This window comes from Alexandromys fortis, unplaced genomic scaffold, assembly GCF_014885135.2.
Source record: "Alexandromys fortis isolate MF-2015 unplaced genomic scaffold, M_Fortis_MF-2015_v1.1 scaffold_274, whole genome shotgun sequence".
Taxonomy (NCBI): domain Eukaryota; kingdom Metazoa; phylum Chordata; class Mammalia; order Rodentia; family Cricetidae; genus Alexandromys; species Alexandromys fortis.
The window spans coordinates 564,912-588,890 of NW_026068142.1; the positions used below are offsets into that span (position 1 = coordinate 564,912).

The 23,979-nt window shown below is 43.8% G+C and overlaps 1 protein-coding gene across 1 annotated transcript; it reads right to left on the bottom strand.

Annotated features, from left to right (window-relative positions):
* Positions 1 to 7,910: 7,910 nt before the first annotated feature.
* Ddit4l (DNA damage inducible transcript 4 like) lies at positions 7,911 to 12,449 on the bottom strand. The gene is made up of 3 exons (XM_050126842.1): positions 12,284 to 12,449; positions 11,893 to 12,033; positions 7,911 to 10,206 (listed from the first exon to the last, which is right to left on the bottom strand). Exons 2-3 carry the CDS (start codon positions 11,981 to 11,983, stop codon positions 9,716 to 9,718), a joined length of 582 nt encoding a protein of 193 aa, XP_049982799.1. The 5' UTR covers positions 11,984 to 12,033; positions 12,284 to 12,449; the 3' UTR covers positions 7,911 to 9,715.
* Between the last annotated feature and the right edge of the window lie 11,530 nt (positions 12,450 to 23,979).

Consider the following 23,979-nt stretch of genomic DNA (forward strand, 5'->3'; position numbering starts at 1 on the left):
AGGCAGCCAGATCCAGGTGACCTTTCTCTATCCACAGGTGGGGCTTGCAGTCAGCATGGGCAGCTAGAGCTGCAGGGACCCTCACGTTTTGTTTTAAACCACTGAATCCCTCAAGAAAAGGCAGATGTTTGAATTGGATCGTACAAGTTGCTGGGCCACTGTGTACAACTGCACAGAGTAGAAAGGTCTGATCTTTCCACCTGACTGTCAGTGATTCATAAAAAAAAATTGTCCAAATGTGAAATGTAGCCCCCTTGAATTAGAGTCTTCCCAAAGTTTCACTATTAAAGCTGAATATTGCATTTAGCATATGGGTTGAAGCAACTCTGATTCTTTGGAATTTTAGGGTAAAGCTAAATGAATGCAATCTTTACAACATGCATGTTGTATATTTGAGGCCCGTTATCATACTTCCTTTAATTTAAATTTGAGGTCTGTGAATCCACTTGAAAAAGAGTGAGTGGCTAGCTGCTCTAGAAGAAGGGTAATGGATGCCCAGACCTGACATGCTTTAGTCGTGGATTCTAGAATCTGGCCTTAAACCACTATGACAAGTCTATCCTAGGAGAACCTATCACTCTTTGGCCTGCCTTTCGGAGAGTTTTAAAGATTCGCCACCTGTGGGCTGCTTCCTGCCAAGTCCTTGAACCTGGGAGAGCGGAGCTGCCAGGGTATTTGGTGAGTGGGATCCGAAAATAGTCTGTTGTGCCCACACCTGGCATTCGGGACACTTGAGAGGATTTAGCCCCTTGGTGACCTTGTGAGCATTAGAGCATATCCTCTTTGGCTAATTTCCTTTCAGGGTGTGACCGGTGTCCACCAGAAAGAAAAGGCTCTGCTTGAAAATGGAGAGCAGACGACTGAGTTTGTCCAGAGTGCACTCCTGAGAACTTTGTGTCTCAAAGGTAATAGATTGATAACTAAGGCCTTGATACTAGCCTAATTTAAAAAAAAATTATTTCATTTTTATTTCTGTGTATGTTTGTATGAGTGTTTCTGCGTGCGTGTCTGCCATGTGTGTCTGGATGTTTACAGGGACCAGAAGAGGGTATTAGATTCCCTGGAACTGGAATTCTAAGCAGTTGTGAACCACCCAATGTAGTGCTGGGAATCATCCTCTAGTCCTCCTTCTATGAGAATAGTGTGTTCTTAACTGCTGGCCTGTCTCCCTAGCCACAACTTCCCCTACCCTGCCGGCCTTGTCACTTGAAGCTCTGAGACTGACGACAACAGTTAAGTGAGGCCACACAGTTCTTTGGTGGTCAAGCAGGCTTGGAAGCGGACTCCAGCTCCAGGCCTGTGCATTTTCATTGCTTGGCCTGGTTCCCTGGACTGACACCAGTTTGGAGCTCTTTATTGGCCAGCACTGACTGCAGAGAGCGCCCTCTGACCTACCCTGCCGTGTGTCTGGCTCTGTGTCAGTTAGCTTTCTGTGACTGTGGGAAATAGCTGAGACTGTCAGAAAATTTGCCAATTTTTGGCTCATGGTTTTGGAGGGTGCGTCTGGAGATAAGTGGCCCATAGATTTCGACTATTTCAGGGGTTCAGGGTAGACAAGACTGATTATCTCAAAGCTGTGAGTTCAAAGAGGGAGTGAGGAAGAGTTTGGGTTCCATAATCACTTTGGGGGACATTCTTGAGTGACCTGAAAACCACTCACTAGGCTGCACCTTTTCAAGATGTCACTATCTTCTGAGGGCATCAGTCTGGGGGACCAAGTGTTTCACACACCAACCTTTGAAATGCATGTGAGATGCTAACCGTAGGCTTTCCATCCGCTGGCCCTACCCCATGCACATCAACACCAGCTCCACACAGGTCTACAGAGACTCAGGCAAAGCCTCGCTCTTCATGTGGTGGTCTCGAACATCTGACCACACTTGCTGTCCTCCTGCATTTAGTCATATTGAATTCCAGATGCAGGCTCAGCCCGTCTTGACTTTAGAACGTGGTATTTGTACTTGGTCCTCTCTCTTATTTTACACCTTGGCTTGAGCTGGCAAGATTTGATCTTCTGGCATGTAACGGTTTATGTGCCATGGCCTTGCTGGACTCACAAACGAATGTGATTTCATTTGGATTCCATGTTTTAATGGGAGTGAGACTTTACTTTTGCTCTCTCTGAGTTTGCTTCTTAGAGAAATCACCCCCTGCTTATTGGGTCACGGGGCTTGCTGCACTGTGCGTGCAGACTGGTGAGTATAGTAAAAAGGGCAAATTAGTTCACACGCTTCTTCCTGTGAAGTGGGTTTCTTACGTCTGACCCAAAGGACAGTGTTGGAGAGAAGGGTCGTGTGGAGTTTATGTCCCAGAAGGAGGTGCGCAGTTTCTCACGGGGTGGTGACAACAGGGACAGAGAAGTGTCATGATACTTACAGGAATGACACTGGTTTGGAAAGGATGGGTATTTCATGCCTTTTGACTCTTATTCTTGTGTCCCCTTGTGAATTCTCTTTAGTAACATTGCCTTGGCCTTGAGGCTATCTACTCTGCATCTATTATTTCTAAAATCTGTGTTTCCATGACACACATCACCTCACAAGCCACTGTTAAGAAAGAGGAGCATCTCCATGCAAAGTGGGCATTGCCCGTTGAAAGATCCAGAACCTGACTTGCTCCAACACCTGACACTTTTTGGCCACTGCTCTTGTTCCATAAGTTAATATGATGACACACAAAAGCCTGTTCCACACACACAATTAACGGACATATGTATAAAATTAGCCTTAAGCTCTTTATAGAAGGCATGCTTATGATGTTTTGAGTTTAGATTTAGATCTCTGCCCAAGACATCTTACATGAAAATATTATAAAACAAAACAAATTCAGACTCAGAAACACATCTGGTTGCCAGCATCTTGACTGCGGGTGACTCTGGCTGAATCCTGCAGGGTTTGCCTTTGTTCTTACCAGTGCCCACAGTTAACAAAAGGTAAATCTACCTCCCATGAACACAGCTATTGCAGCGAGTGAGGCGTAGGACACTGTGTGCTCTGCCGTCTGCGTCTCAGGGTTCTTCCATCAGTTTGGCCATGCTCTCTTTTCACAGGGCAGGTTGCTACGTTTCCCTTGTTTGTGTCTCAGTTTTTTCTTTTCTTGGCCTCCACGGCAGCCTGAATGAGAAATAATCTCCCATAAATTCATGTATTTGAACACTTAGCCTCCAGTTGGTGGCACTTTTTGGGGAAGGGTGATAGGTCTTTTAGACCTTAAAGCCTTGATGGAGGGAGTACTCAAAGCTGGAGTGGGCTTTGAGAGTTTGTAGCCTTGCTCTGCTTCCAGTTTGCTCTGTTCAGTTTCTGTGTAACAAAATGTGACCCTCCAACTTCCTGATTTGACCAGCCGTAGACACGCCTTCTTTGCCATTGTGAACTCCTCTCTGCAACCCTATGCTAGAGCGAACTCTTTCTTCCCTAACTTGATTTTGGTCACGATGTCTTATTGCTCTAACAGAAAAACAACTAATGCAATACCCTTTCAAGAGTTAACTCTCACTTCTTTTTTTATTTACTACATCATCATCATCATCATCATCATCATCATCATCATCATGATGTATGTGTTTGTGTGCACACACACATGCAGCAACACCTATAGAGGTCAGAGGACATCTCTGTGGGGTCAGTTCTCTCCTTCCAGCGTTTTAGAGATTCCAGGAATGGACCTCAGGTCCTTGGGCTTGTTTGATAAGTGTCTTTACCCACTGAGTCCTCTTCTTTGCACGCTTTTCATTTCTGTCCCTTCCTTCCTTCCTTCCCTCCCTCCCTCCCTCCCTCCCTCCCTCCCTCCCTCCCTCCCCCCCCCTCCCTCCCTTCCTTCCTCTCTCTTTCTTTCCCTTCCGCCCTTCCTCCCTCCCTCTTCTCTCTCTTTTCTCTCTCTCTCTCTTTCATGTTTGTCTGTGTGTGTGCAGTGTCATAGTAACTGTGGGAGGTAAGAGGACAACTAAGGGAAGCCAGTTCTCTGCTGCCACTGTTCCACGTTCAATCTCCTGAGGATTGAACGTGACAGAGCGCAGGTTGTTAGGCTTGGCAGCCAGTACCTTTACACACAGGACCATCTCCCTGACCCAAATTTGGCTTATTTTGTTTAACATAACGATTCCCATTTGCATCTGTTTACCTATAGGAGTCATGATTTCATTTTTCTTCTTTATGGATTCAGTAAATTCCATTGCACATCCATCTGTTGATAAACGCCTAGGCTGTCTCTGTTTGCAGGGTGCCGTGAATGGTGTACAGAAATGGACAGGGAAGGTGGAGCATCCCTGTGCTCTATTGATTTAGAGTCCCTTTAGTCATACAGCTAGGATTGGTAAGCCGGATCATATAATAGTTCTATTTTTACTATTTTTTTGAGAAACTTTCATATTGATCTCCGTGGGGCGCACATTTACATTCTCGCCAGCAGCTAAGTGAGATTCCTCTTGCCCTGGACCTTCACTGGCATTTGTTGTAATTTTGTTGTTTTGGTGACAGGTAATCTGACCGGAAGCCTCACTGGAGTTACAAGAAGTTGTGAGCTGTTATATAGGTGCTGGGAATCAAATGCAGGTCCCCTGCAAGAACTGCCAGCATTTATAATGGCTGAACCCTTAGTCTCAATTTAAAATAACTTCATTTTGTTTATAGTGCTTTGGTGGATCTCATTGCACAAATACTTATTCTTTAGTGGCTGCAGTAGGCATTACACTGTATGTACATAACTGCAATGGGTTGGTGTCCACTGGTGTGGCAGCCCATGAAGGGTTGGCAAGCAAAAAAATGAATACAGCCTTTGGGAGAGAGTAGGAAGAATGATTTTTGTATACATTGCAAGAGGGCCTTAATAGAGGACTAGCTGCAGCCTGGAGATGGAGCTTTTAAAGAGGCAAATTCACTATAATAATGTCCCTGCTTGGGGGCTGTATCACTAAGACTGGTGTTTTATCTGGGGGAGACATTAGGATGCAGATTCATAGATAGAAGATGATGGTGGGAAGACATAGCATCAAGAGAGCCATCTCCACATCGAGGAAGGCACCCCGGGAAGATTAGGAGCAAGAGGGCCATCTGCACACCAAGGAATGAGCCCTGGGAAGACACCACTTTACCAGCACCGGGATCTTGTATTCATGGCCTTCAACTCTGAGAGGAAACAAGCTTTTGCATCTCATGCCCTAAAGCATGATTAATGAAAACCCAGAGAGAGGTATTGGGGTTCAACCTGAAGGTCAGAAAAGCAAAACAGCCAGCCACTGGCTCTTACCTCTGCCTCGGTCTGAAATGGCGATCCTGCCTCTAGGAATCTCAGAATGAGACTGTGAGTGAGAGCTGTAGCCTCCATTCTTAGATTCCTCTCTAGAAGTGGGATTAAAGGCATGCACGACTACCTCCCAGGTTTACGGTGAGCTAGCATGGCTACTGGGATTAAAGGTGTATATTGCCACTGCCTGGTCTGGAAGGCTGCCCAGTGGGGCTGTTTTACTCTCTGATCTTTAGGGAAGTTGTATTTATTAAGATACAAATGAAGCATCACTACCATGCCCCTCACTGTTGGTCTGTTGCTACGGCAGCTCTCATAACTCCGTACAGAAATTCTGTAAGCTGAGTGGTTCGGTCCTTTGCTTTAAGCAACACTGAAATCTGTTTGAATCGTGTGCATGCTGACCATTGGAAGTACCAAGCATCTGAAAGTACTCCAAAGACTGGATAGTATTTAGGAAGTCTCCCCCATGGCCATCTTGTTGATGGGAAGAGAGTCCCTGGAAGCGTTCAGCTATGGAAACAAAACATAGATAGTGAAGCCTAGCCTTGAACCCATAGCGGAAACCAGTGTTTGTTTACAGCTAATGAAATGGGTGTCTCAACAAGAAGTAACCCAGCACTTCCACATGAATAATCTCTATAAAACTGCAAAGCACATTTAAAGTCTTTGATGACTGTGCACTATTTATTATTCATAAGTGAACGCAACCAAAACTTGTCTTTGTAAATGCTACTGGACCCATTTTAAATGCAAATTATAATTTTAGAATTTTTTTCCCCTTTGAGAAAAACACTAAGAAAAACCTTCAAATTTAAAACTATTATGTTGAGGCAAAATTCAGTAAAAAAAAAAAAAAATAAAGGCGGGGAAGACACAGGAACAGAGAAAAAGCAACACTGGAAATAATCCTTCTGTGGAAGGGCCCACTTTAGTGTTTTCTGAATAGATTCTGGTGTCATATTACTGCACCGCTGACATCCCATTGGAGACACCTAGCAGAATGATGTAATGGTTTTATTTAAAATGCCAGTATTTACAGTGACCTAGAGCTTGCGTCATTTCCAACTTTTAAAACTAAGGGTGAAGAACTGGGATGGCAATTAGAGAACACGACAGAGGCCACAATAACGTGATTTCTATATATATATAATAAGCAAAATGGCTCAAAGAACACTGGTAATGAAATATGGGCTGGCTGGTTCATAAAACACACTAATCATCGACATTCCATGACAATGCTCGATGACTATGGTGCAGTTCCCATGGGGCGAAGGGCTTTGACTTCATCAAGTTATGAACTTGCCAATTGTTAGCTAAGATGCATAAGCATTCAATGGTTTCTCATTAATGCTTTTAACTTGCATCTCTCTGGTTAAATTAGTTAAATTAAGTATCTTTTTATGCATTTGCTGATCATATGAGTTCCTTTTTAGATAAAAGAGCCTGTTCAAGCTCTTGTCCACTCATTTTTCTCTAGGTCATTTGAATTTTTCTTATTAGCTTTAAAGAACTTTCAGGAAAACCTCCTGTGGCTCTGTAACCAGTGGCTGGGTGTGAGCAGTGGCCCAGGACTCTTCATGACACTGTTATGCTCCTCCTTCTTCATTTGTCACATGTACCCCCTTTCCTTCCTATCTGCTGCCAACCTGTACTGGGCTGCAATATTATTGTCATCATTTGTTCAAGTCTATGTCATCAAGGAGTGCATATTATTATATACATTCACAAATATGCATAGACCAGCCCTCTCTGATTTAATCTCCTAAATAAAAAAAAATCATGCTACTTTGTGCATGTTGGGGGTATGAGCATATCATGGCACTTGTACAGAGGTCAGAGGACAGCGTGCAGGAGTGGAGTTCTCCTTCTACCCGCTGGGTCTAAGAGACCAGATTTCAGCAGTCAGGCTCGGTGACATGCAGCAGCTTTACCCGCGGTACCATCTCACTGGCCCGTAGACAGGCTTTAAGATCAGAAAGGAGCCCCGCTAGGAATGCATCACAAACACTGACATTGTCTCCTTGTTCTTCCTATCTAACCAGAAACTATAATCAGCGTTTGCTTTTGGAGCCCAGCCCCATGTCCGTGAGTAGTAGGGTATTTGTTTGGTGTGCTTGAAGCTGTGGTTTCCATCTGAAGCATAAACAAAGAATACAGTTTCTGATCTATTTTCAAAGCAGATATTCCTGACTCTGTCTATATAGTGTTCAGTGTGTGTAATAGTGTATCTTTCAGATGTTGGAGGATAGTTACTGGAATTCTGAGATAATGAACCTTAATTTGAAGAGACAAAAAAGGCATATGAAAAAATTTAAATTATGATTGAAGGAAAAATCAGAGGAGTTGTCATTTAAAAATAATTTATTAGCAAAAATGAATCTGTACATAATGTCTTCACATAATGAGTTTTGGGATTTGTTTGCCAATGATGCTCAGATCATTTAATGTCTTCCTATTGAAAATATGAGAAAGTTGGAAATTTATGAATCAAATCACTCTTTACTGATATGTAAGTATACAAAATAAGTGTAATTGGAATGATATAACTGAGGGTGCAAAATAGCTTTGTTAAAAAGGAATAATTCATTATCTTCCTTTAAATCCTGTCAAATCTATTGTAGGGAGACCATGACACAAACGCAGAAAAAACCAAGAGGGTAAGAGAATTAAAAACGTATAATGTTTTATTGTAAAAAATAGGCAGACTTAATTTTGTTTTAACAGGAATATCATTGTAAGAGCCTCTTTGAGCCATCATTGTTTTGTAATTGAAATGGGCAAGAGAGCCAGTAACAGCTGCTAGTGGGAAAAGGATCTATGTCAGTGCCTGTGAAGCCTCAGCATCCTCCTGGGTGATGTCTCCAAGCAGCTACAGAAGCACAGTGGCCTTCAGAACCCTGGACATCCACAAGCCTACAAAACAGCAGGGATTTGCCGACAGGCCCAGTCCTGTGGAGACTTTGTGGTGTCTGTCCCAGCATCCAAAGTGTACAGTTTGTTAGAACACATGCTCACTGGAGCAGTGATGTCTCAGGCCCCCTGCAAGACCAGTAACTGCATCAGGCTTGTTTGTGTAAGGCCAGGTTGAGGACATCTGTCCCAGTCATGCTGGCGCTGATGTTTATGAACTCGTACTAGAGGCTGGGGCAGGAGACCTGAATATACCTCTTTCCATGACCCAAGGATGATAAGACCCTGCTGGATAGAGCAGAACAATGTGGAGGGTAAATTACCTCATGGCCATAAAAACAGAAACTCATAAGGCAAAAGCCAACCGAATGAAGCATTTATTGTTTCCTAGGAGCGGGCATGTAAGGTGGGCTGAGGCTGGGTGTGTGCGGTGGTTGTCTTAAGTTATTACAGGATTTTCGTATCTTTAGCAGCAGCAACATCTCAAAGTCAAATCGGGTTCTGCAAATATAAAACACATCGACAATTAAGAAGTGCGAAGTTAGTGAAAGGTGGTCCGGTTCCCAGAAGATGCCGGAGATGAGCCACCGCGATGGGGTGAGATGCTTCGCTAGGGACAGAGCATCTTAATGGCATAAAGCAGCAATGTTATCAAGTGGACGCGACCCAGGGCGGGATCTGAGCTTCCCCTTCTCCGTCTTCATAGGTGGGAAATCACTGTTTGCTCAGCCACATCAACGACATGCCTACAAGGCCTGTGCGCCATTTCTCTTGCTCTAGCTAAAGAAGGTATGACAACATTCAACAGCTGAGAACTAGGAAAACTGAGCTGACGTGATCCTCCAAAGGCATTGGAAGTAGTGCCGTAATCATTAAAATACCATGGAAACCGTTTGTCTCTTGGGCACGGGTGTGGGGAGAACAGCAAGCAGGGAGGCCGTGATCTTGTTACTGTGATATTTATTCACTCTTAGGTAAGGTGACATTTTAATTAAGCCCGTCGATTTAACTGTACCCTCTTGTGTAAGACCTCTTCAAATTCGAGTAGGAAGCTGGTGGTTTGGATCTCTGGATATTTTGATGGGCTGGACATCATCTGGTAAGATCCTGTCATTGAGAAGATCACTCTGAGAGGAGAGAGAGAGAGAGAGAGAGAGAGAGAGAGAGAGAGAGAGAGAGAGAGAGCAACAACAACAAGCCCTAGGCAAATGAAAGCCGAATTAGGTCAAGTGTGTCTTTTTGTTCTGTTACCCAGACTAACTGTTAAATTCGAGACCGAATATTAAATTGCAGTGCCTTGCTTCTTTTTCTTCCTTATTCCATCCCATTCTATACGGACACTTATGTGGACAATTTGCTCTCTTGGATTATGTCTTAAAAGCCAAAAAAAAAAAAAAATCAGCCTTTGAAGTAGGGTTGCTATGGGCTAGAGACACAGAAGGAAGATGGCCTAGATCTGGGAGTTCTTGGTGAGGGCAGGCAGGCAAACCACAAATGACTGACTGAATAGCTTTAGAGGTTTATTATCCACTCATTAGGAACCTTTAATTGCTTTTCCTCCTTAGCACTCTTCAATGACCGTCGTTCCAATCAGAGAGTACAGTTTTTTCTTAACGAGCCGAAATCCCGAGCTTAGGATCAGAGTTCGCCTAAGGCCCGGCGAGAAGCGACCTCTGCTGAAGAAGAAGTCCCTGAGGCTGGTCCACGAGCAGTTCTCCTGCTTGAACACGAGTGTCAGCTCGAAGGTGGGCACCACGCTAGCATCACACACGATCCGATCGAGCTTTTTACACACATTTTCAATTTCCAAGTTCACGTGCATCACACAACCCCGAAGGCCGCAGGGCTCCGTGGAGGAGAGCCGCAGGACATCTTGAGCAATTCTCTGGGTCAGTTTCTCAGGGACCAAGACCTTGGAGCAGCCCAGTTTGGTTTGCTTCGATTTGGATAAACAGTTTTCCAACATCTTAACCAAATTCTGGCACGTGGTCTCTTCAAATACCACCTCGTTGAGGTTGGGCTCAGGGACAACATAATCCCAGTAGTCGAAATCTGAAAGAAAGGAGTGTTTTAGAGACGAGAGAAACAATGTCTTCCTGGCACAGGAAAGCCTGGCACCACGAGCTTCTACATCTAACTGCTTTAGATACAGCTTTGAGAGTTAGCATGCCTCACTTTGCCGTTAACCCATAGGCAGTGAAATAAGTCATTTAACCTTGCAAGTATGAAAGCTTATCTGTGCACTCAAGACTTGATGAATACGGTGCTAGGTGCAAACAATTTCTTTAGATTGCTATGTCTCCTCAGAGTCTCGAGGATTATGCAGCAAAAACCTATCCATGGTCATCCGAGATTACTAGTTATTTTTTTTCTTGCTCTCTCTGTAGGGTTTTCCAAGTTTATTTTAGTGTTTTTGCAGCGAACAAGCAGAACATCTGGAATAAAAATCATTACTTTTGCTTCACAAAGGGACCATTGGTGTGTCTGTATTAAAACACAGAATGATTGCAAGCGCTTGTAAATAAGTCCATCACAGTACCGATGAGCTACCCAACTCTTTATTTTTCTTTAAAAGTCTATGCTAGAATGGACTGGAGGTCCAATTTTAGCCTCGAGCTGTTTGATTAAAGATTGCTCACAGAGGAGGGGACCTTTGAGGTTCATGAGGTTATTTATAACTGGGCAGGGTAGGTTTTTCTTAGCTGTGCAAAACAAAACAGACCCAGGAAAACAAAGTTGGGTTTGCTCAGAGGAAAATAGATAGCTCTGCATTTGGCCACCTACCTTCCAAATTAATCCTACCACCTGGCAGGGTGCCACACCACACAGTGGCCTCAGACCTCCATCACCTCTCCCTGCTTCCCACTTAACGCGTTCACTTAGGTCGCTGCTCGTTTTTATTTAACTAACATACTACAAATCATATCTGTAGTTTACCTATATTTTAGCTACACTGAAGACAGACAATTTTAGAGTTTTGTCCTATAGGATTATCTTAATTTTATCTTACAAATGAGGAAGATGTACAGAGCTTAAGTGGTTTAATCTGTGCCCACACCATCTTTGATAGTAGAGTGGTCTGTTAAATTAGAAACTGCTATTCTGAGTTGCAGAGGATGATTCACGTGGGGTCAGGGCTACTGAACTGTTCTTATGACATTCGGAATAGAATAGCGGATTCATTTCACAACGGAATCTTACTTAGTTATGGAAAGTAACACATTAATAGGGAAGGATCTAGCTCCAAAATATTAAGTTGTGGAAGAGCAAACCCAACTCAGAAGAACACACATTGCATTATCATCTAACACTCTAAAAGCAAAACTAACATAGTAACAAAACATTGAAGGATGGTTCTCTGGGGAGGCGAAAGAGAGGGAATAAATGGCAAACGGGCAGAGAGGAATTTGGGAGGAATATGTAGAGGTGCTGGTTACACAAGTAAATGCATGTCTTAAAACACACCCAGCTAAATAATGTCCCAACCAGGAGGGATAGGGAACTTCATCCTCAAGAGCCTGTTAGCAGACTAGAACAACGCAGTATTCTCGTTATGTTTGTTTCTGGTTGGCAGACAATGCTAAGGAAGTTTAGAAAGACATCTCAGATGGATTCCATAGTCGTCTTCTCTGTCTAGGAGGGAATGAGGTCTCCTGCGCTCAGGCAGGGACGCTTACGCTATCTAGAGAGGGGCCGCGACCTTCGGATAGGAGAGAGGTGGGCAGCCGGGCGACTCACCACTTAGCAGACTCCCAGGGTGATAGCCACCGTCCAGCAACTCTGAAATGCTGGCCGGGTTCTTACTGCTCAAACTGCCCGTTGCAACCATGGTCAACGGCTCTGTTTCCCTCGCGGAGCAGAACGGTTTTCCCCAAGGCGCTGTAGGGAAAAAGCGAGAGAAGTTTGCAAAAGCACGCAAGAAATGCAAAGGCTCCTCTGAGTCCCGGCATCGCCAGAGAAAACTAGCCCGGGCACTGCCCTTCCAGAGGGAGGGACCAGCCTTGGTAGCTCAAGTTGACAAAGCCCAGGGAGCAGAGACGCCAACTACAGCCAACCAGTTGAAAGTAGCTCGAAAGTTAGCACAACTGGGAAGTGACCCTGCCCACTCCCGCCTCCGACGGCCGCTCACCTGCAGGGATTTCACCGGACGGTGAGGGGGTAAACTGAGGCAGATGTCCCTCAGTAGCCCGATCCTTGGACAGTGGTCCCCGGCACACGTCCCGCTGCGAGCCAAAGGCTGCGGGTCACCGCGCCCACCCGCACAGGCTGCGCCCTGCCGCTCCGCCTCCGGAACACAGAGTGCTTTATAGGTCCTGCCTCCCTGCCTGGCCGGCACGCCCACCTGCGCCACCCGCCCGGCCCGTGCCCCGGCCCGCCCCAGCCGGGTCAGGTCGCAGGCTTTTCAGTCCCAGTGAAGACAAGGGCCCAGACCAGCCTCTGGGAATTGAGGATCAGCCACCACTCGGGCGGACACCTGCTGCTTCCTGGGTAGGCCACTGGTCGCCCTGACTGTAATTCACCTAAGGACCACCTACCTCCCTTTGGCCACTAACCTGGATTCTTTGATGTTTGCTCCTGCCCCTGGCTTGCGTTCTTCCAAGTTCAGACTGCCCAGGTCTTGGAGAAGGAGCTGTTCAGGCAGGAGGAAGCTCCAGGTCCTGTTAGCCATGGCCTGGGGCTTTGCTGTGTCATCCTGAATAAGTACTTGGCTTAGTTGAGCCGGTATTCTGTGAGCAGCCTTTATGCTCCTGTTCTGACAGCTCACCCATCAACTCCAGTCCGCACCCAGTCTCTGCAGGTGGTCGGATGTGGCCAGGGCTCTCTGGCTTCAGCTGCACTCAGGAATCAATGGGGCATCTTTGGGGATGCTACATCTGTGACTGAAACGTTTTCTCCGCGGCCAGGGCGAGCCTGGCACTGTTCTAAGACCTGGCTTCTGAAAACAGGGAGCTTGAATTGAAGGGGGGAAGTGCCAAGAAACTAAACAAAACCACTAACGGGATCTCCGTTGCCTGCTCCACCCGCGGGATAGTTTGCAGCAATTGCCATTCCCAGAAGCTGAAGTTCCGGGTAGGCCTGTTTTGGAAGAAGTTTAGGCTTTGGTCTTCAAACGTTTGGAGGCAGGAGAATAAAGAGTTATCCTGCTGGGATAATTCCCCTGACTCTCGCGAGGAGTCCTGGGCAAAAGCGAGCAGAGGTGATTGCACACCCGTAAAAGCAAGCCGCCAAACCCTATTGGGGTGTTTCCTCGAACACCCCAAGCCACCCGATTCCCTCTACCCTGCTACCCTGCGCCCACAGCACAGGATTTGCTAGGTGTGAGTATTCCCAGCCGATCAAAAGAAGAAGAAAATGCGGAGATACTTGGGGCTGGGGTTTGGTTCAAGCAGAGAGGTTCCCGCACCAGTCCCGCGCTTTGGGAACTACGTGTGCAAAGGACCTGCAGGTTAGGGCCTTGAAAAGCAGGGCCAGCTGTCTAGGCTAAAAACCCTTTGTCAGAAAAACAACAACAGAAACGGTAAAGAGGGGGTGCTAAACAGATCAGTGGGAGGACACTTGCAGGCAGAGCAACAGAAACTAAAGCCAGCGTGAAGGTCCATTTTTAACTCCGCCAGAGCAGCTGCACCGCCTCAAGGTCAGGCAGGCTGAGGAGAGAGATGCTGATAGGCTGGGGAAAGCAGATTCCCACTTCTATTTTAATAACAAAAGTGGAAAACAAGCAGGCCCATTTAAGCCCAGTAGAAAGGGTTCCTGGGGTTAGAGCCTGAAGGTCCAGTGGATGACCCCCACCCCCAGGTGTCCTGCCAATCAGACACTCTGGCCTTCACCAGCCTTAGAGCCTCTTGTTCTTATCTCATCAGCCTTGGTAGTAACAGAAGCTTGTTGCCTGCTTCAGGGAAAGTTGTTGGTATTATAATGGTAAGTGACCAGAATGGACACGGTTGAAATAGAGGCAATGCGCATGTCCACTCCTTGGGGAATTTAGACACAATTCCTAAGTATTTCTACGGGACCAAAATTATGGAAACTCATAGGATGTAGTATTGACTCTGGGCTCACCTACCTACAGTTAATTTTACATCACCCTTTGGGATTTTGCTGCAGAAAATAATTCACTGACACGCAAAAGATTTCAAATAATAGCATTCTTATTGACCGAATGAATAACACTCCCAGGAATGACAGGGCAGAGGAATCGCTAGTGTAGAGCACAAACCTGCAGTATATGGCAGCCAGGGTCTTTCTTAAGTCCACCTAAGATGTTTTAAAACCGTTTTCTGTCACCAACATCCACCCTTGCAACTACAGGGATGACTTAAGGCAACGAAGCGTTTTAAGGATTTAAACAGAATCAAGGGAAACCGAGACAGCCGTGGTTTTGGTCATCAATGATACACTGAAGTTTTTGAAAATGTTGTGAATATAGTTGATGAGCCACAGCAAGCTCATCATACTGACACGTCTCAGATGGTTATCAAAATGCAGTATGTTTTACTACGTCTCTAAGTCAGTGAAAATGCTTGCGAGGGCACTTGAAATAAGGGCTGGGTAGGAGCAGAACTCATTGGTTGAATGATTCGCATGCCTCTCACACCTCAATATACGACAACAAACTCTCAAAATCCTAAGTAAGACCTTTCATCTTAAGTGAGCATACAGTTTTTATTCCTATGGTTTACTCATCTGGCATTCAAGAAGAAAAGAAAAAGCAGTATTAAATGGCCACCATAGCTGGTATGTAAGCGAACATTGAAGTTCTGGGCTCCCTCGTGTAAATACAGCGTTCATAGCGCCACTACTTACACAAAGTATACCTATGCAAAGATACTTTACTATCTGATTGGGGAAATGCTGGCATCTGGTGCCTCCTACCTTGGAATGCTTATTGCATTTCCCCAGCCAGTTTCCTTGTTTTAGTCAGTATACGCTGTTGCTCCTGAACCTTTGTTGAGACGTTCAGTGTGTAGCTTCATTCATTTCATGAGCTGTAACACCTGAGGAAAGTACCTGGGTCCCCTAATTCGTTCTGTGGATTTCTGAGCATCCTTATGGGGCCGCTTGTCAGGATGGAAAGACAAACTCCCTTTACGGATGCTACGATTGCATCTTCTTTAAAGCGATGGAGAGTTTTAAAGGTCCACGCCTCTGATTTCCTGTGACTGCACTCAATTGGTAAATGAAACGCTGAGCGGCCCTAGTATTTTAGTTGCGGAGACCAAATCCCTGACCAGAGACAACCTAGGGGAGGAAGGGCCTGTTTTGGCTCACAGTCTGAAAGAAGACAGTCCATGATGGTAGGGAAGGCAGGGAGGAGGAACAGGAGGCAGCTGTCCTCAGGAAATAGTTAGCAGACAGGAAGTGGGGCTGCTATCAACCCCCAAGGCCCACCTCCAGTGGTCCTCTTCCTGCAGCTAGGTGCAACCTCCCTCCTAAGATTCCACAGTCTTCCAAATCAGCACTATTAGCTGGTGACCAAGTGTCTGTGGAGTGTCTCAGGGGTTCAGTGAGGGAAGGTGCCCCTATTGTTCTGAAACTCTGGCTCTATGGTTCAGTTTAAGTGTTGCTCACATAGAAGAAAATTTATGGTCTGCATGGTTTGTAAGATGTCTGTAAAATATTTGCCATTGGATAAGTAATTAAAAAAAAAATCCACCAAGGTGTAGGTAGCCAGGTAAGGAGACCTGATGTTATATAAGAAAATGATATGAGTCCTGTGCTGGCAAGATGACTCGGAAGGTAAAGACCCTTGCTGCCAAGTAAGAAGACCTGAGTTCGATCCCGAGGACATGCATGGTAGAAAGAGACAACATCCTCACACGAGCTGTCCTCTGATGTCCATTTGTGCATCATGGCATGCACGCGCATTGTGCATGTGCGCACACACACACAGAGTAAATTAGTATGATAAAAAATTAAAACTTTCCATTGTGATAGACAATATTAATTTTGATCATTCAAGAAGCAGTTTTGTAGAAATAAATGAAATATATAGACAGCTACAACTATTGACTGTAGAATCCCCTAATTTTTTTTATGTTTTTTCCTCTGATGATATCATTCATTTTTACTTGCCTATGAAAAGCTCCAACCAGTAAGATTTTTATTAAATGATTAATCATGCAACATGAGTTATTGTATATTATGATATAGGATTTGCATTAGGTAAGTTAACATCAAGCCTTGCCTGGCACGAAGTAAAACGAACCCCAATATAAAATGATACAGAGTACCTGCATTAAAAGCCGTGTCTTCCATTAGCAGAAGGCACTACAACTCTGAATTTAATCAGAAAAACTGTTACCATAGTGACTTTATGCTCAAAATAGTTGTAAGGCTTTATTATGGTCATAAACAATGACACATATTATCTCTAAATAAAAAAAAATGCGATGTGTCTAAATGCGGACAAGATCTGTATTCCCTTCTTGTTGATGTGGAAAGGTTTACAGTTTAGGTGACTACTGTCAGTCAGTGTCAACCAGGAAGATGGAGTAGGTCACTGACATTTCTCTAGTGTTATATTGTAAAAATTTTCGAACTCTCCAACTTGAGAGCACCACCACGACACACCACTTTCTCTGGAATTCTCGATAGGCACCCAGAATCTACACACTCATGTAGACATTTACCTTCAACGCTACCCCTCCATGGACCAGTCAAGTGTCCTAATCGTGAGTGTTTTCTAGTGAGTAAGTCTTAGGTATCTGGCATTCATATTGTCTGCCTCCAAAACCACACACTATCTCATGACAAAAATCTATGGGGTTTCTGAAAAAGAGGATTGAACCTAAGAACTGAATTGAAATGTCGGGTAGATAGAGGATTCTGTCGGGTGGTCCAAGAACCATTCTGTAGATGTAAAGCCCAGTGAGGTAAGCGGTGAAATGATTCCACGATGCTGAGCTCAGGGTGTAGGAGCTGGGTGTGCATGGACCTAGGCCCACCTGCCTGGGTTTGCATCCCAGCAAAGGTATTGGATAGCTTGGTCAATTTGAATAAGGAACTGGACATTTCTATGTTTTACTTTTTAAGATAGAAATGAAAATAATGCCTTCCATCATAGGGTTGTTGTGAGGATTCAGGGAATGAGAGTATAAGGAACTATAAAATTAAGCCATGATTATAGTGACAAAATTTACTGTACTTATGAAAAAAACCCACTCCAGTGTTTTGGTGACATTTTTGTGATAGCATTGCTGGGAGAATGTTTATATGAGCTCAAGAGTGCATATAAAATTTTTATCATTTGTACATAAGAATTCATTTGATGATCAATATTTAATAAGAATTGAGTATTAATTATGGTAGGCACTGAAAATACAACAGAATGTCAGTAAGTATTGACTCTATTCTAGGAGACTTATGGTTAGAAAAGTAGATGATAATTAGTACAAGATCATACTTGCATTGAGTTACTCTGTCGTTTCTACGACAGCATACCCAAGATTGGCTAATTTATAGGAGCAGAGGTTTGTTTCCTATACTTCTGGATGCTGGAAATGTATAGTCGGTGGGGACAGAGTCTGGTAAGGCTCGCTGTTCTAATTTTGTGTGCGGAAGAGAGAGAAATGAGAGAGGATGAAAGGGAGAAGGAAAAGGCAAGGGAGAGAAGAAAGGAGGAGGAGAGGAAACAAGATGGAGAGAGACTCATTTGTTTGCTCAGGAGCTCAGTCCTGTGGTAACTAATCCTCTCCAGCAATAACTCCCAAGAGGGGAGCCCTCCTCACCTGACCACCCTTCAAAGGCCCACCACTCAGTGCATTTGAATTGCACTGGGGATTAATTTCCCAACTGACGAATTCTGGGGACATATGCAAGCCACAGCAGAGTGAAGAACGCAGAGGTGAAACAGGGCACCACAGGAACACGGAGATGCAGGCTCTAATGTACTTTTGAAGGAAGATTTGTAGCCTCCCTACTCACTGTGCGTTTTATAAATGTCACTTGGGAATCTTCACATACTGCACATTCTCAGGCCTGACCCTACCTCCGCTGAAACAGAACCTTTGCTTTTAAACAAGATCCCAAATGAGAGCCGAAGTTTAGGAAGTAGGTGGCTTCAGTGGGAAAGACTAACAAAACCGGTAAAGCTGTTTAGCACTCCTAACAACTTACAGACCAATTAATAGAAACATTATAAAGCATTTATTGTGTGAACTGCAGCCTGGAGGTAAGGCAGATCAGCTCCTGGCCAGTCATATGTTCGCTGAGTCTCTGTAAGTCAGACATAATGCCGCTAATGAGTTTAATCCGTCTTGTGCGGTTCTGAGCTGTTGTGCCTGGCCCATAAAACTACACGCAGCTCTGTGAAGCAGTCTGCTTGTCAGAAAAGACTATATTATATACAAATTAGGTCCTATTTTTAATAAACTTGAGGCACTATAACATTCTGAATTATGTTCCGACTCAGCGAAGTAGAAAGCCACAAGGAAGCACACGAAGGGGCTTACACTGGGAAATGTATTTAAAGTAACGGTCTGTGGCAACATATTCTGGAAGCAGCCAATTAGGAAGAAGCAAATTAATACAGAAAGATATACACATCTTATTACTTCTGAATTTACTAGAGCGGGTAAGCGCCATTACACATGCAGTTATTTCCTCCATTGTAATTATATTACGAAATATCTTCCAAAATGTTTGGGATTTGAAATATGCTTGTGACTAGGACTGTTTTCTGGGTGATATATACTATAGGAGGGGAGAGATAAATCACAGAGGCTGAAACTGCCTGTTAGATGCTGACGGGGCTCTGAGCATGTTGAGGGGCATTTGGCTATGCAACATTATTGACGCATCATTTCTGAGTTGACTAATAACTGGTGCTGATCAAATGAACTTGTTTTGGGATTACATAAGTACTGTACAGTTGGCTCAGGTGTCTGGATGCTGAAAGCGTATGAAGCAGAGCTCACCTGAGTGCGTGTGAGCAGCACGTAAGGATTTGACTTTAAGACTAAATCAGTCAGGGCTTCAGAGTCCAGCTCTACGGTAAGCAGGCATCGCGGCACCGACTTAGGTCCGCTCCACTGGAGTCTCTTCATTTGTCCCGTGGAAGATGAAGTGGTACAATAGGTACCAAGCTTGTGCCAGTGAAGCCAGTGCAGGTCAACTCAGTCAGAGGGGCTTGTTCTAAATCTACCCAGCAATGTGAGTCAGCTCACGTAAACGCATGCAAGTCTACTGAGGTAAAGGGTCTGCCAAGGCACAGGGAGACCTTAGGAATGAGACAGATTGCTCATTTGTGGCAAAGATTGTCATTTTGGGGGGTTACTTGGAACAGCAGAAGTGCCCCTGTGATGTGAAGCTGAGGACAGGGATGATGACCATCAGTTCAGCCGCAGCCTTGGGAGGCCAATAAGTGGAGCACGGTCTCCATCGCTGCCCCCCTCCCCAGCCCTCAGTGCTGCCAGAACGTGAAGTCCGGGATGTATACTGGCTTCATCTGGCAGGGATGAGGTTGTTAACAGGGAAGAAGGCGTGGCTCCTAATTTAAATCTCTTTCAGCTGAGCAAAAACCCCAGGATCAGAAAATAAATAGCAACTCATAAAGCAGCAACATTGCTTTATTGCTCAACTGCCTGTGAACTAAGATTGATAGTATGTGTATCTGTTCACCATCATAATGCTTATGAAAAATATACATAAAATAGCTTACTTCAATTCATATGCTTTAAAACTGCTTTCTCGGAAGCTTTACATAAAAAAAAATCTAGAGCCAATTTAAAAGTTGCTTCTATATTATACATTTTTTGTCTTTTGTTGAAAAATTTGCTGTCTCCAAAATGTGGCGTATGAAACATTTCTCTAAGAGCATTTTTGATGTGTATTTTAATGGCCACTGTGAAAAAATCCATAAATCATGGAATACTTCTGTATTTTCTATATCAGGAAACTATTGCAGAGGAGACTAAGTAGGCATGGACCTTGTATATACTTATGAATGTGCTAAAGGAATGGTCTTTATATTTTTATAATGCACGTAGCTCAGAGAAGTACTACTGAAGGGAAATAGGAAACTCAAAATGTAGCAACAAGATTAGTAAAGATATGACTTTTATGAAATAGCCAATTTTGAAGCTGCAAGGTAGAAAAAAAAAAGGTGAATCTGTCATGTGACTGAAACCACATTCTTCCTTCTGTCTCTCCCCTGTGCTGCCCACCATTAGGGGATCACATTTGCTGGTGTTCATGAATCCTTCTCGCATACGGAAATATAAGCACATACCAACGTATATGCATTCCCATTTTCCTTCCTTTTTAGGGTGTATGTATGTGTACATGTCCATGTATGAAGTTCACATATGTGCTGGTGTGTGTGTGTGTGCATGTGGAGACCAGAGGTCAACTTCAAGGTCATAACGCAGTCTCTTTCCACTCTGTTGTTTTGGGTCAAGGTCTGTCCCCAGCCTGGGGCTTGCTACTCATGGTAGGCTCTCTGGCTAGAGAACCCTGGTGATCCACCTGTCTCAGCAGCTCATATGATTTTTCAAACCGAATGCAATTAAGTGCCTCCTGCCTCATGTTGTGGATGTTGCTACAGAGTATGAGATGTGTGTGTGTGTGTGTGTGTGTGTGTGCATGTGTGTGCGCAAGTGTCTGCGTGCACAGTTGCACACTGCTGAAAATTCTAGTTCAGGTCTGTCTGGTTCGACAGCCACTAGGCACACTATGACCATGGGGACTTTACGATGCAACTAATTCAGCGAGAAAGACACGGCAAGCCCATACCAGCTTCCGGTGATTCAGCTGAACACAAAGAATGAAACAATATCACTTTAGTAGTTTTATATTGATCACATTGAAATGGGACTATATTGAATCTATTGTGTTAAATAAATTATATTTCTAGAACCGATCTCACTTGCATCTTCAGGGGCCTATTAGAGGCGTGACTACTAAAATGTGTGAAATCCTGCAGATGCTTTGCTGTTTGGCTCACATTAAGAAACAAACAAAAGGAACAACAACAACAACAAAAAGAAACAAAAAAAGACTGTAGCACTCTAAATCTTCATACCTGAGACAAAAAGGAAAATTAGATTTTCTTTGTATATACATGAGTATTGGGAAATTCGTTTTTTTCCCCCCATTTGAGACAAAGTCTTGTGCAACTCAGCCTTGCTTGGAACTTACTGCTGTCCAGGATGGACTTGGACAGGAGACCCCTGTTCTTTCTCCTAGGTTTCAGGATTACAGGCATGCACTACCACACCAATTGGAAAATTCCTTTGAAAAGAAATCTGGGTGCTGGAGAGATGGCTCAGTAGTTAGGATCATTTGCTGCTCTTCCAGAGGACCTGAGTTCAGTTTTAAGACCTCCAGTAGGGAAAGTCACAACCATCTGTAACCCCAGATTAAGGGGATCTGACACCCTATTCTGGCCTCAGGTATTCACACACAGGTGAGGTATGTGTATGATATCTGTATCTCTCATCTCTCATCTATCTATCTATCTATCTATCTATCTATCTATCTATCTATCTATCTATTATCTCTCTCTTATCTATCTATCTATCTATCTATCTATCTATCTATCTATCTATCTATCTATCATCTATCTATCTATCTATTACCTCTCTCTTATTTATCTATCATCTATCTATCTATCTATCTATCTATCTATCTATCTATCTATCTATCTACCTACCTACCTACTTATCTATCAATCATCTATTCTATCCTTCCTATCTATCTATCTATCTATCTATCTATCTATCTATCTATCTATCTATCATCTCTCTCTTATCTATCTATCTATCATCTATCTATCTATCTATCTATCTATCTATCTATCTATCTATCTATCTATCTATCTATCTATCTATCACCTCTCTCTTATTTATCTATCATCTATCTATCTATCATCTATCTATCTATCTATCTATCTATCTATCTATCTATCTATCTATCTATCTATCATCTATCTATCTATCATCTATCTATCCTATCTATCTACCTACCTACTTGTCTCTCTGCACAAGAGAAATTGGATCACTAGATTACAGAGGATGAGAGATCCCACAAAATGCTATCTGGAACTTGGAGAACCAGCAAACCTTGTAGTGTAATTGATTGTGAATCTATAGTCCCAAGAATCAGAGAAATTGATGCTGTAAGTCTCAGACTGGGGCTAAAGGCCTGAGAATCTGGAGCGGTGATGTTGAGCAGCATATAACTGTCCCATCTCTGTGAGTGAGAGAATTCATCTACCTTACTTCCATCCTTTTGGGTCTAAACATATTATATGACAATTGCTCACATTAATGAAACTGGATCTTTCTCACTCTATCAATTCAAATGCTAATGGTCTCTGGAAACAGATCCCCCGAACCATGTTTTACTTAGCTCTCTGAGAATCCCTTAGCTCATTCTAGTTGATATTCTGTTGACAATATAGTGGCTCAATACAATTCTCCTGGAAAAACCATACCATAGGAAAACAACAGCCCACATCTTCAATGGAGCATCCATCCATTGTGACCTCCCTGGAAACCCCAGAAAGTTGGGCCAATACATGACTAGTAAGAGAGCCTTGTGCAGCTCCCTCAAGAGTAGGGAAGGTAGACACACAATTCTATCACTTGCTGAGAAGCTGTGAGCATCTGATTGTTGCTGGGAGAGGGAAAGTTGGCATTCTTTCCTGGTGTGATCCCTGGAGGCCAACCACATGCTCAGGAAGACCCCAATCCCAGCACCAACCGGGTAACACAGTCATCTCAAAAGAAGCCATCTCAGTTGGGTGGGAAGGGGAGGAGTCGAGGGGGGGCAAATATGTTCAAAGTATATTCTATAAAATTCTCAGAGAATTAATAGAATATTTTTAAAAGAGAGGTTCTTGCACAAAATTGATTTATACTTTCAAGTATTTTGACAACAGATTGAACTTTATAGCTGAATATTTCCTGAGTCAAGTAGACACCTTAATTGATTAGCATTTTGACTGCCAGTGTCTCAAGCACTTCTCTCTGCTCAAAACAGATTTCTACCTGTAAGTAAGGCAGAGTGGGGCCGATATTTGCTCAGTAATAGCACAAGCCTATTCGTACTGGTAATTCTATTCAAGCTGCTGGAAATACAATTTATATAGATTGGACAGAACTCACAGGAGCATGCTGCTCCTGGTGGTGCAGCCAGTTGAGACTCCTTGAAATGGCTGAAATCTTAATTCTGCTTTTGCTTTAGCATAGAGCAACATTTCTGAGAGTGAATGGCCTGGTGTGGTTTGGAACTGCTTGACTTTGCTTTCTCTGGCAAAGAACATTTTAGATGATATGGTGTGTATAAGATGGATATATTAGAGGAAAAATTTGTTATTTGTATATCTACCCTTAAAAAGCAAGCATATTCGGAAAGTTTTGATGGGATAAAAGCAGCTTTAGAAGAGGTCAAAGAATTAACATAAGAGAATTTTCTGAAGGAAGAATTTTCATCTTTGTATTGGCTCACAGATCTTCTCCAAATCCCTGACCTTTGTATTCGGAATTCAAAACCTTTGACATTTGGTTTGTCAGTTGAAGTTGAAGGAGTACCTGCTATAGCCCCATTTGTTATCAACCACCATGACGACGAAGAAAAATGGAGGAACCACTTTCTGGAATTCTAGGTCATGGGTAAGGTGAAGTAGAGATAAAAAGCAAAACAAAGGGGGCCTCTCAACTCTCACCAAATTCGCAGTCTCCAGGCTTGAGAGAGAGCCCAGAGAGCCCAAGCAAGGCTGTGCCAACTGGACAACCATGCTCATCCAGCCACACGCTTTGGAAACTTTGAAAGAGGAGAACGATTAATGATTGCCTCCCCAGTAGGACTCGTTGATGCAGGGAC

What these genes read in the sequence shown, in the direction of transcription:
- Ddit4l (XM_050126842.1), bottom strand. Translation starts at nt 11,983, where the DNA reads ATGGTTGCAACGGGCAGTTTGAGCAGTAAGAACCCGGCCAGCATTTCA. An exon ending in CCCTGGGAGTCTGCTAAGTG is followed by an intron (nt 10,207 to 11,892) that starts GTGAGTCGCCCG and finishes CCTTTCTTTCAG; the next exon opens with ATTTCGACTACTGGGATTAT.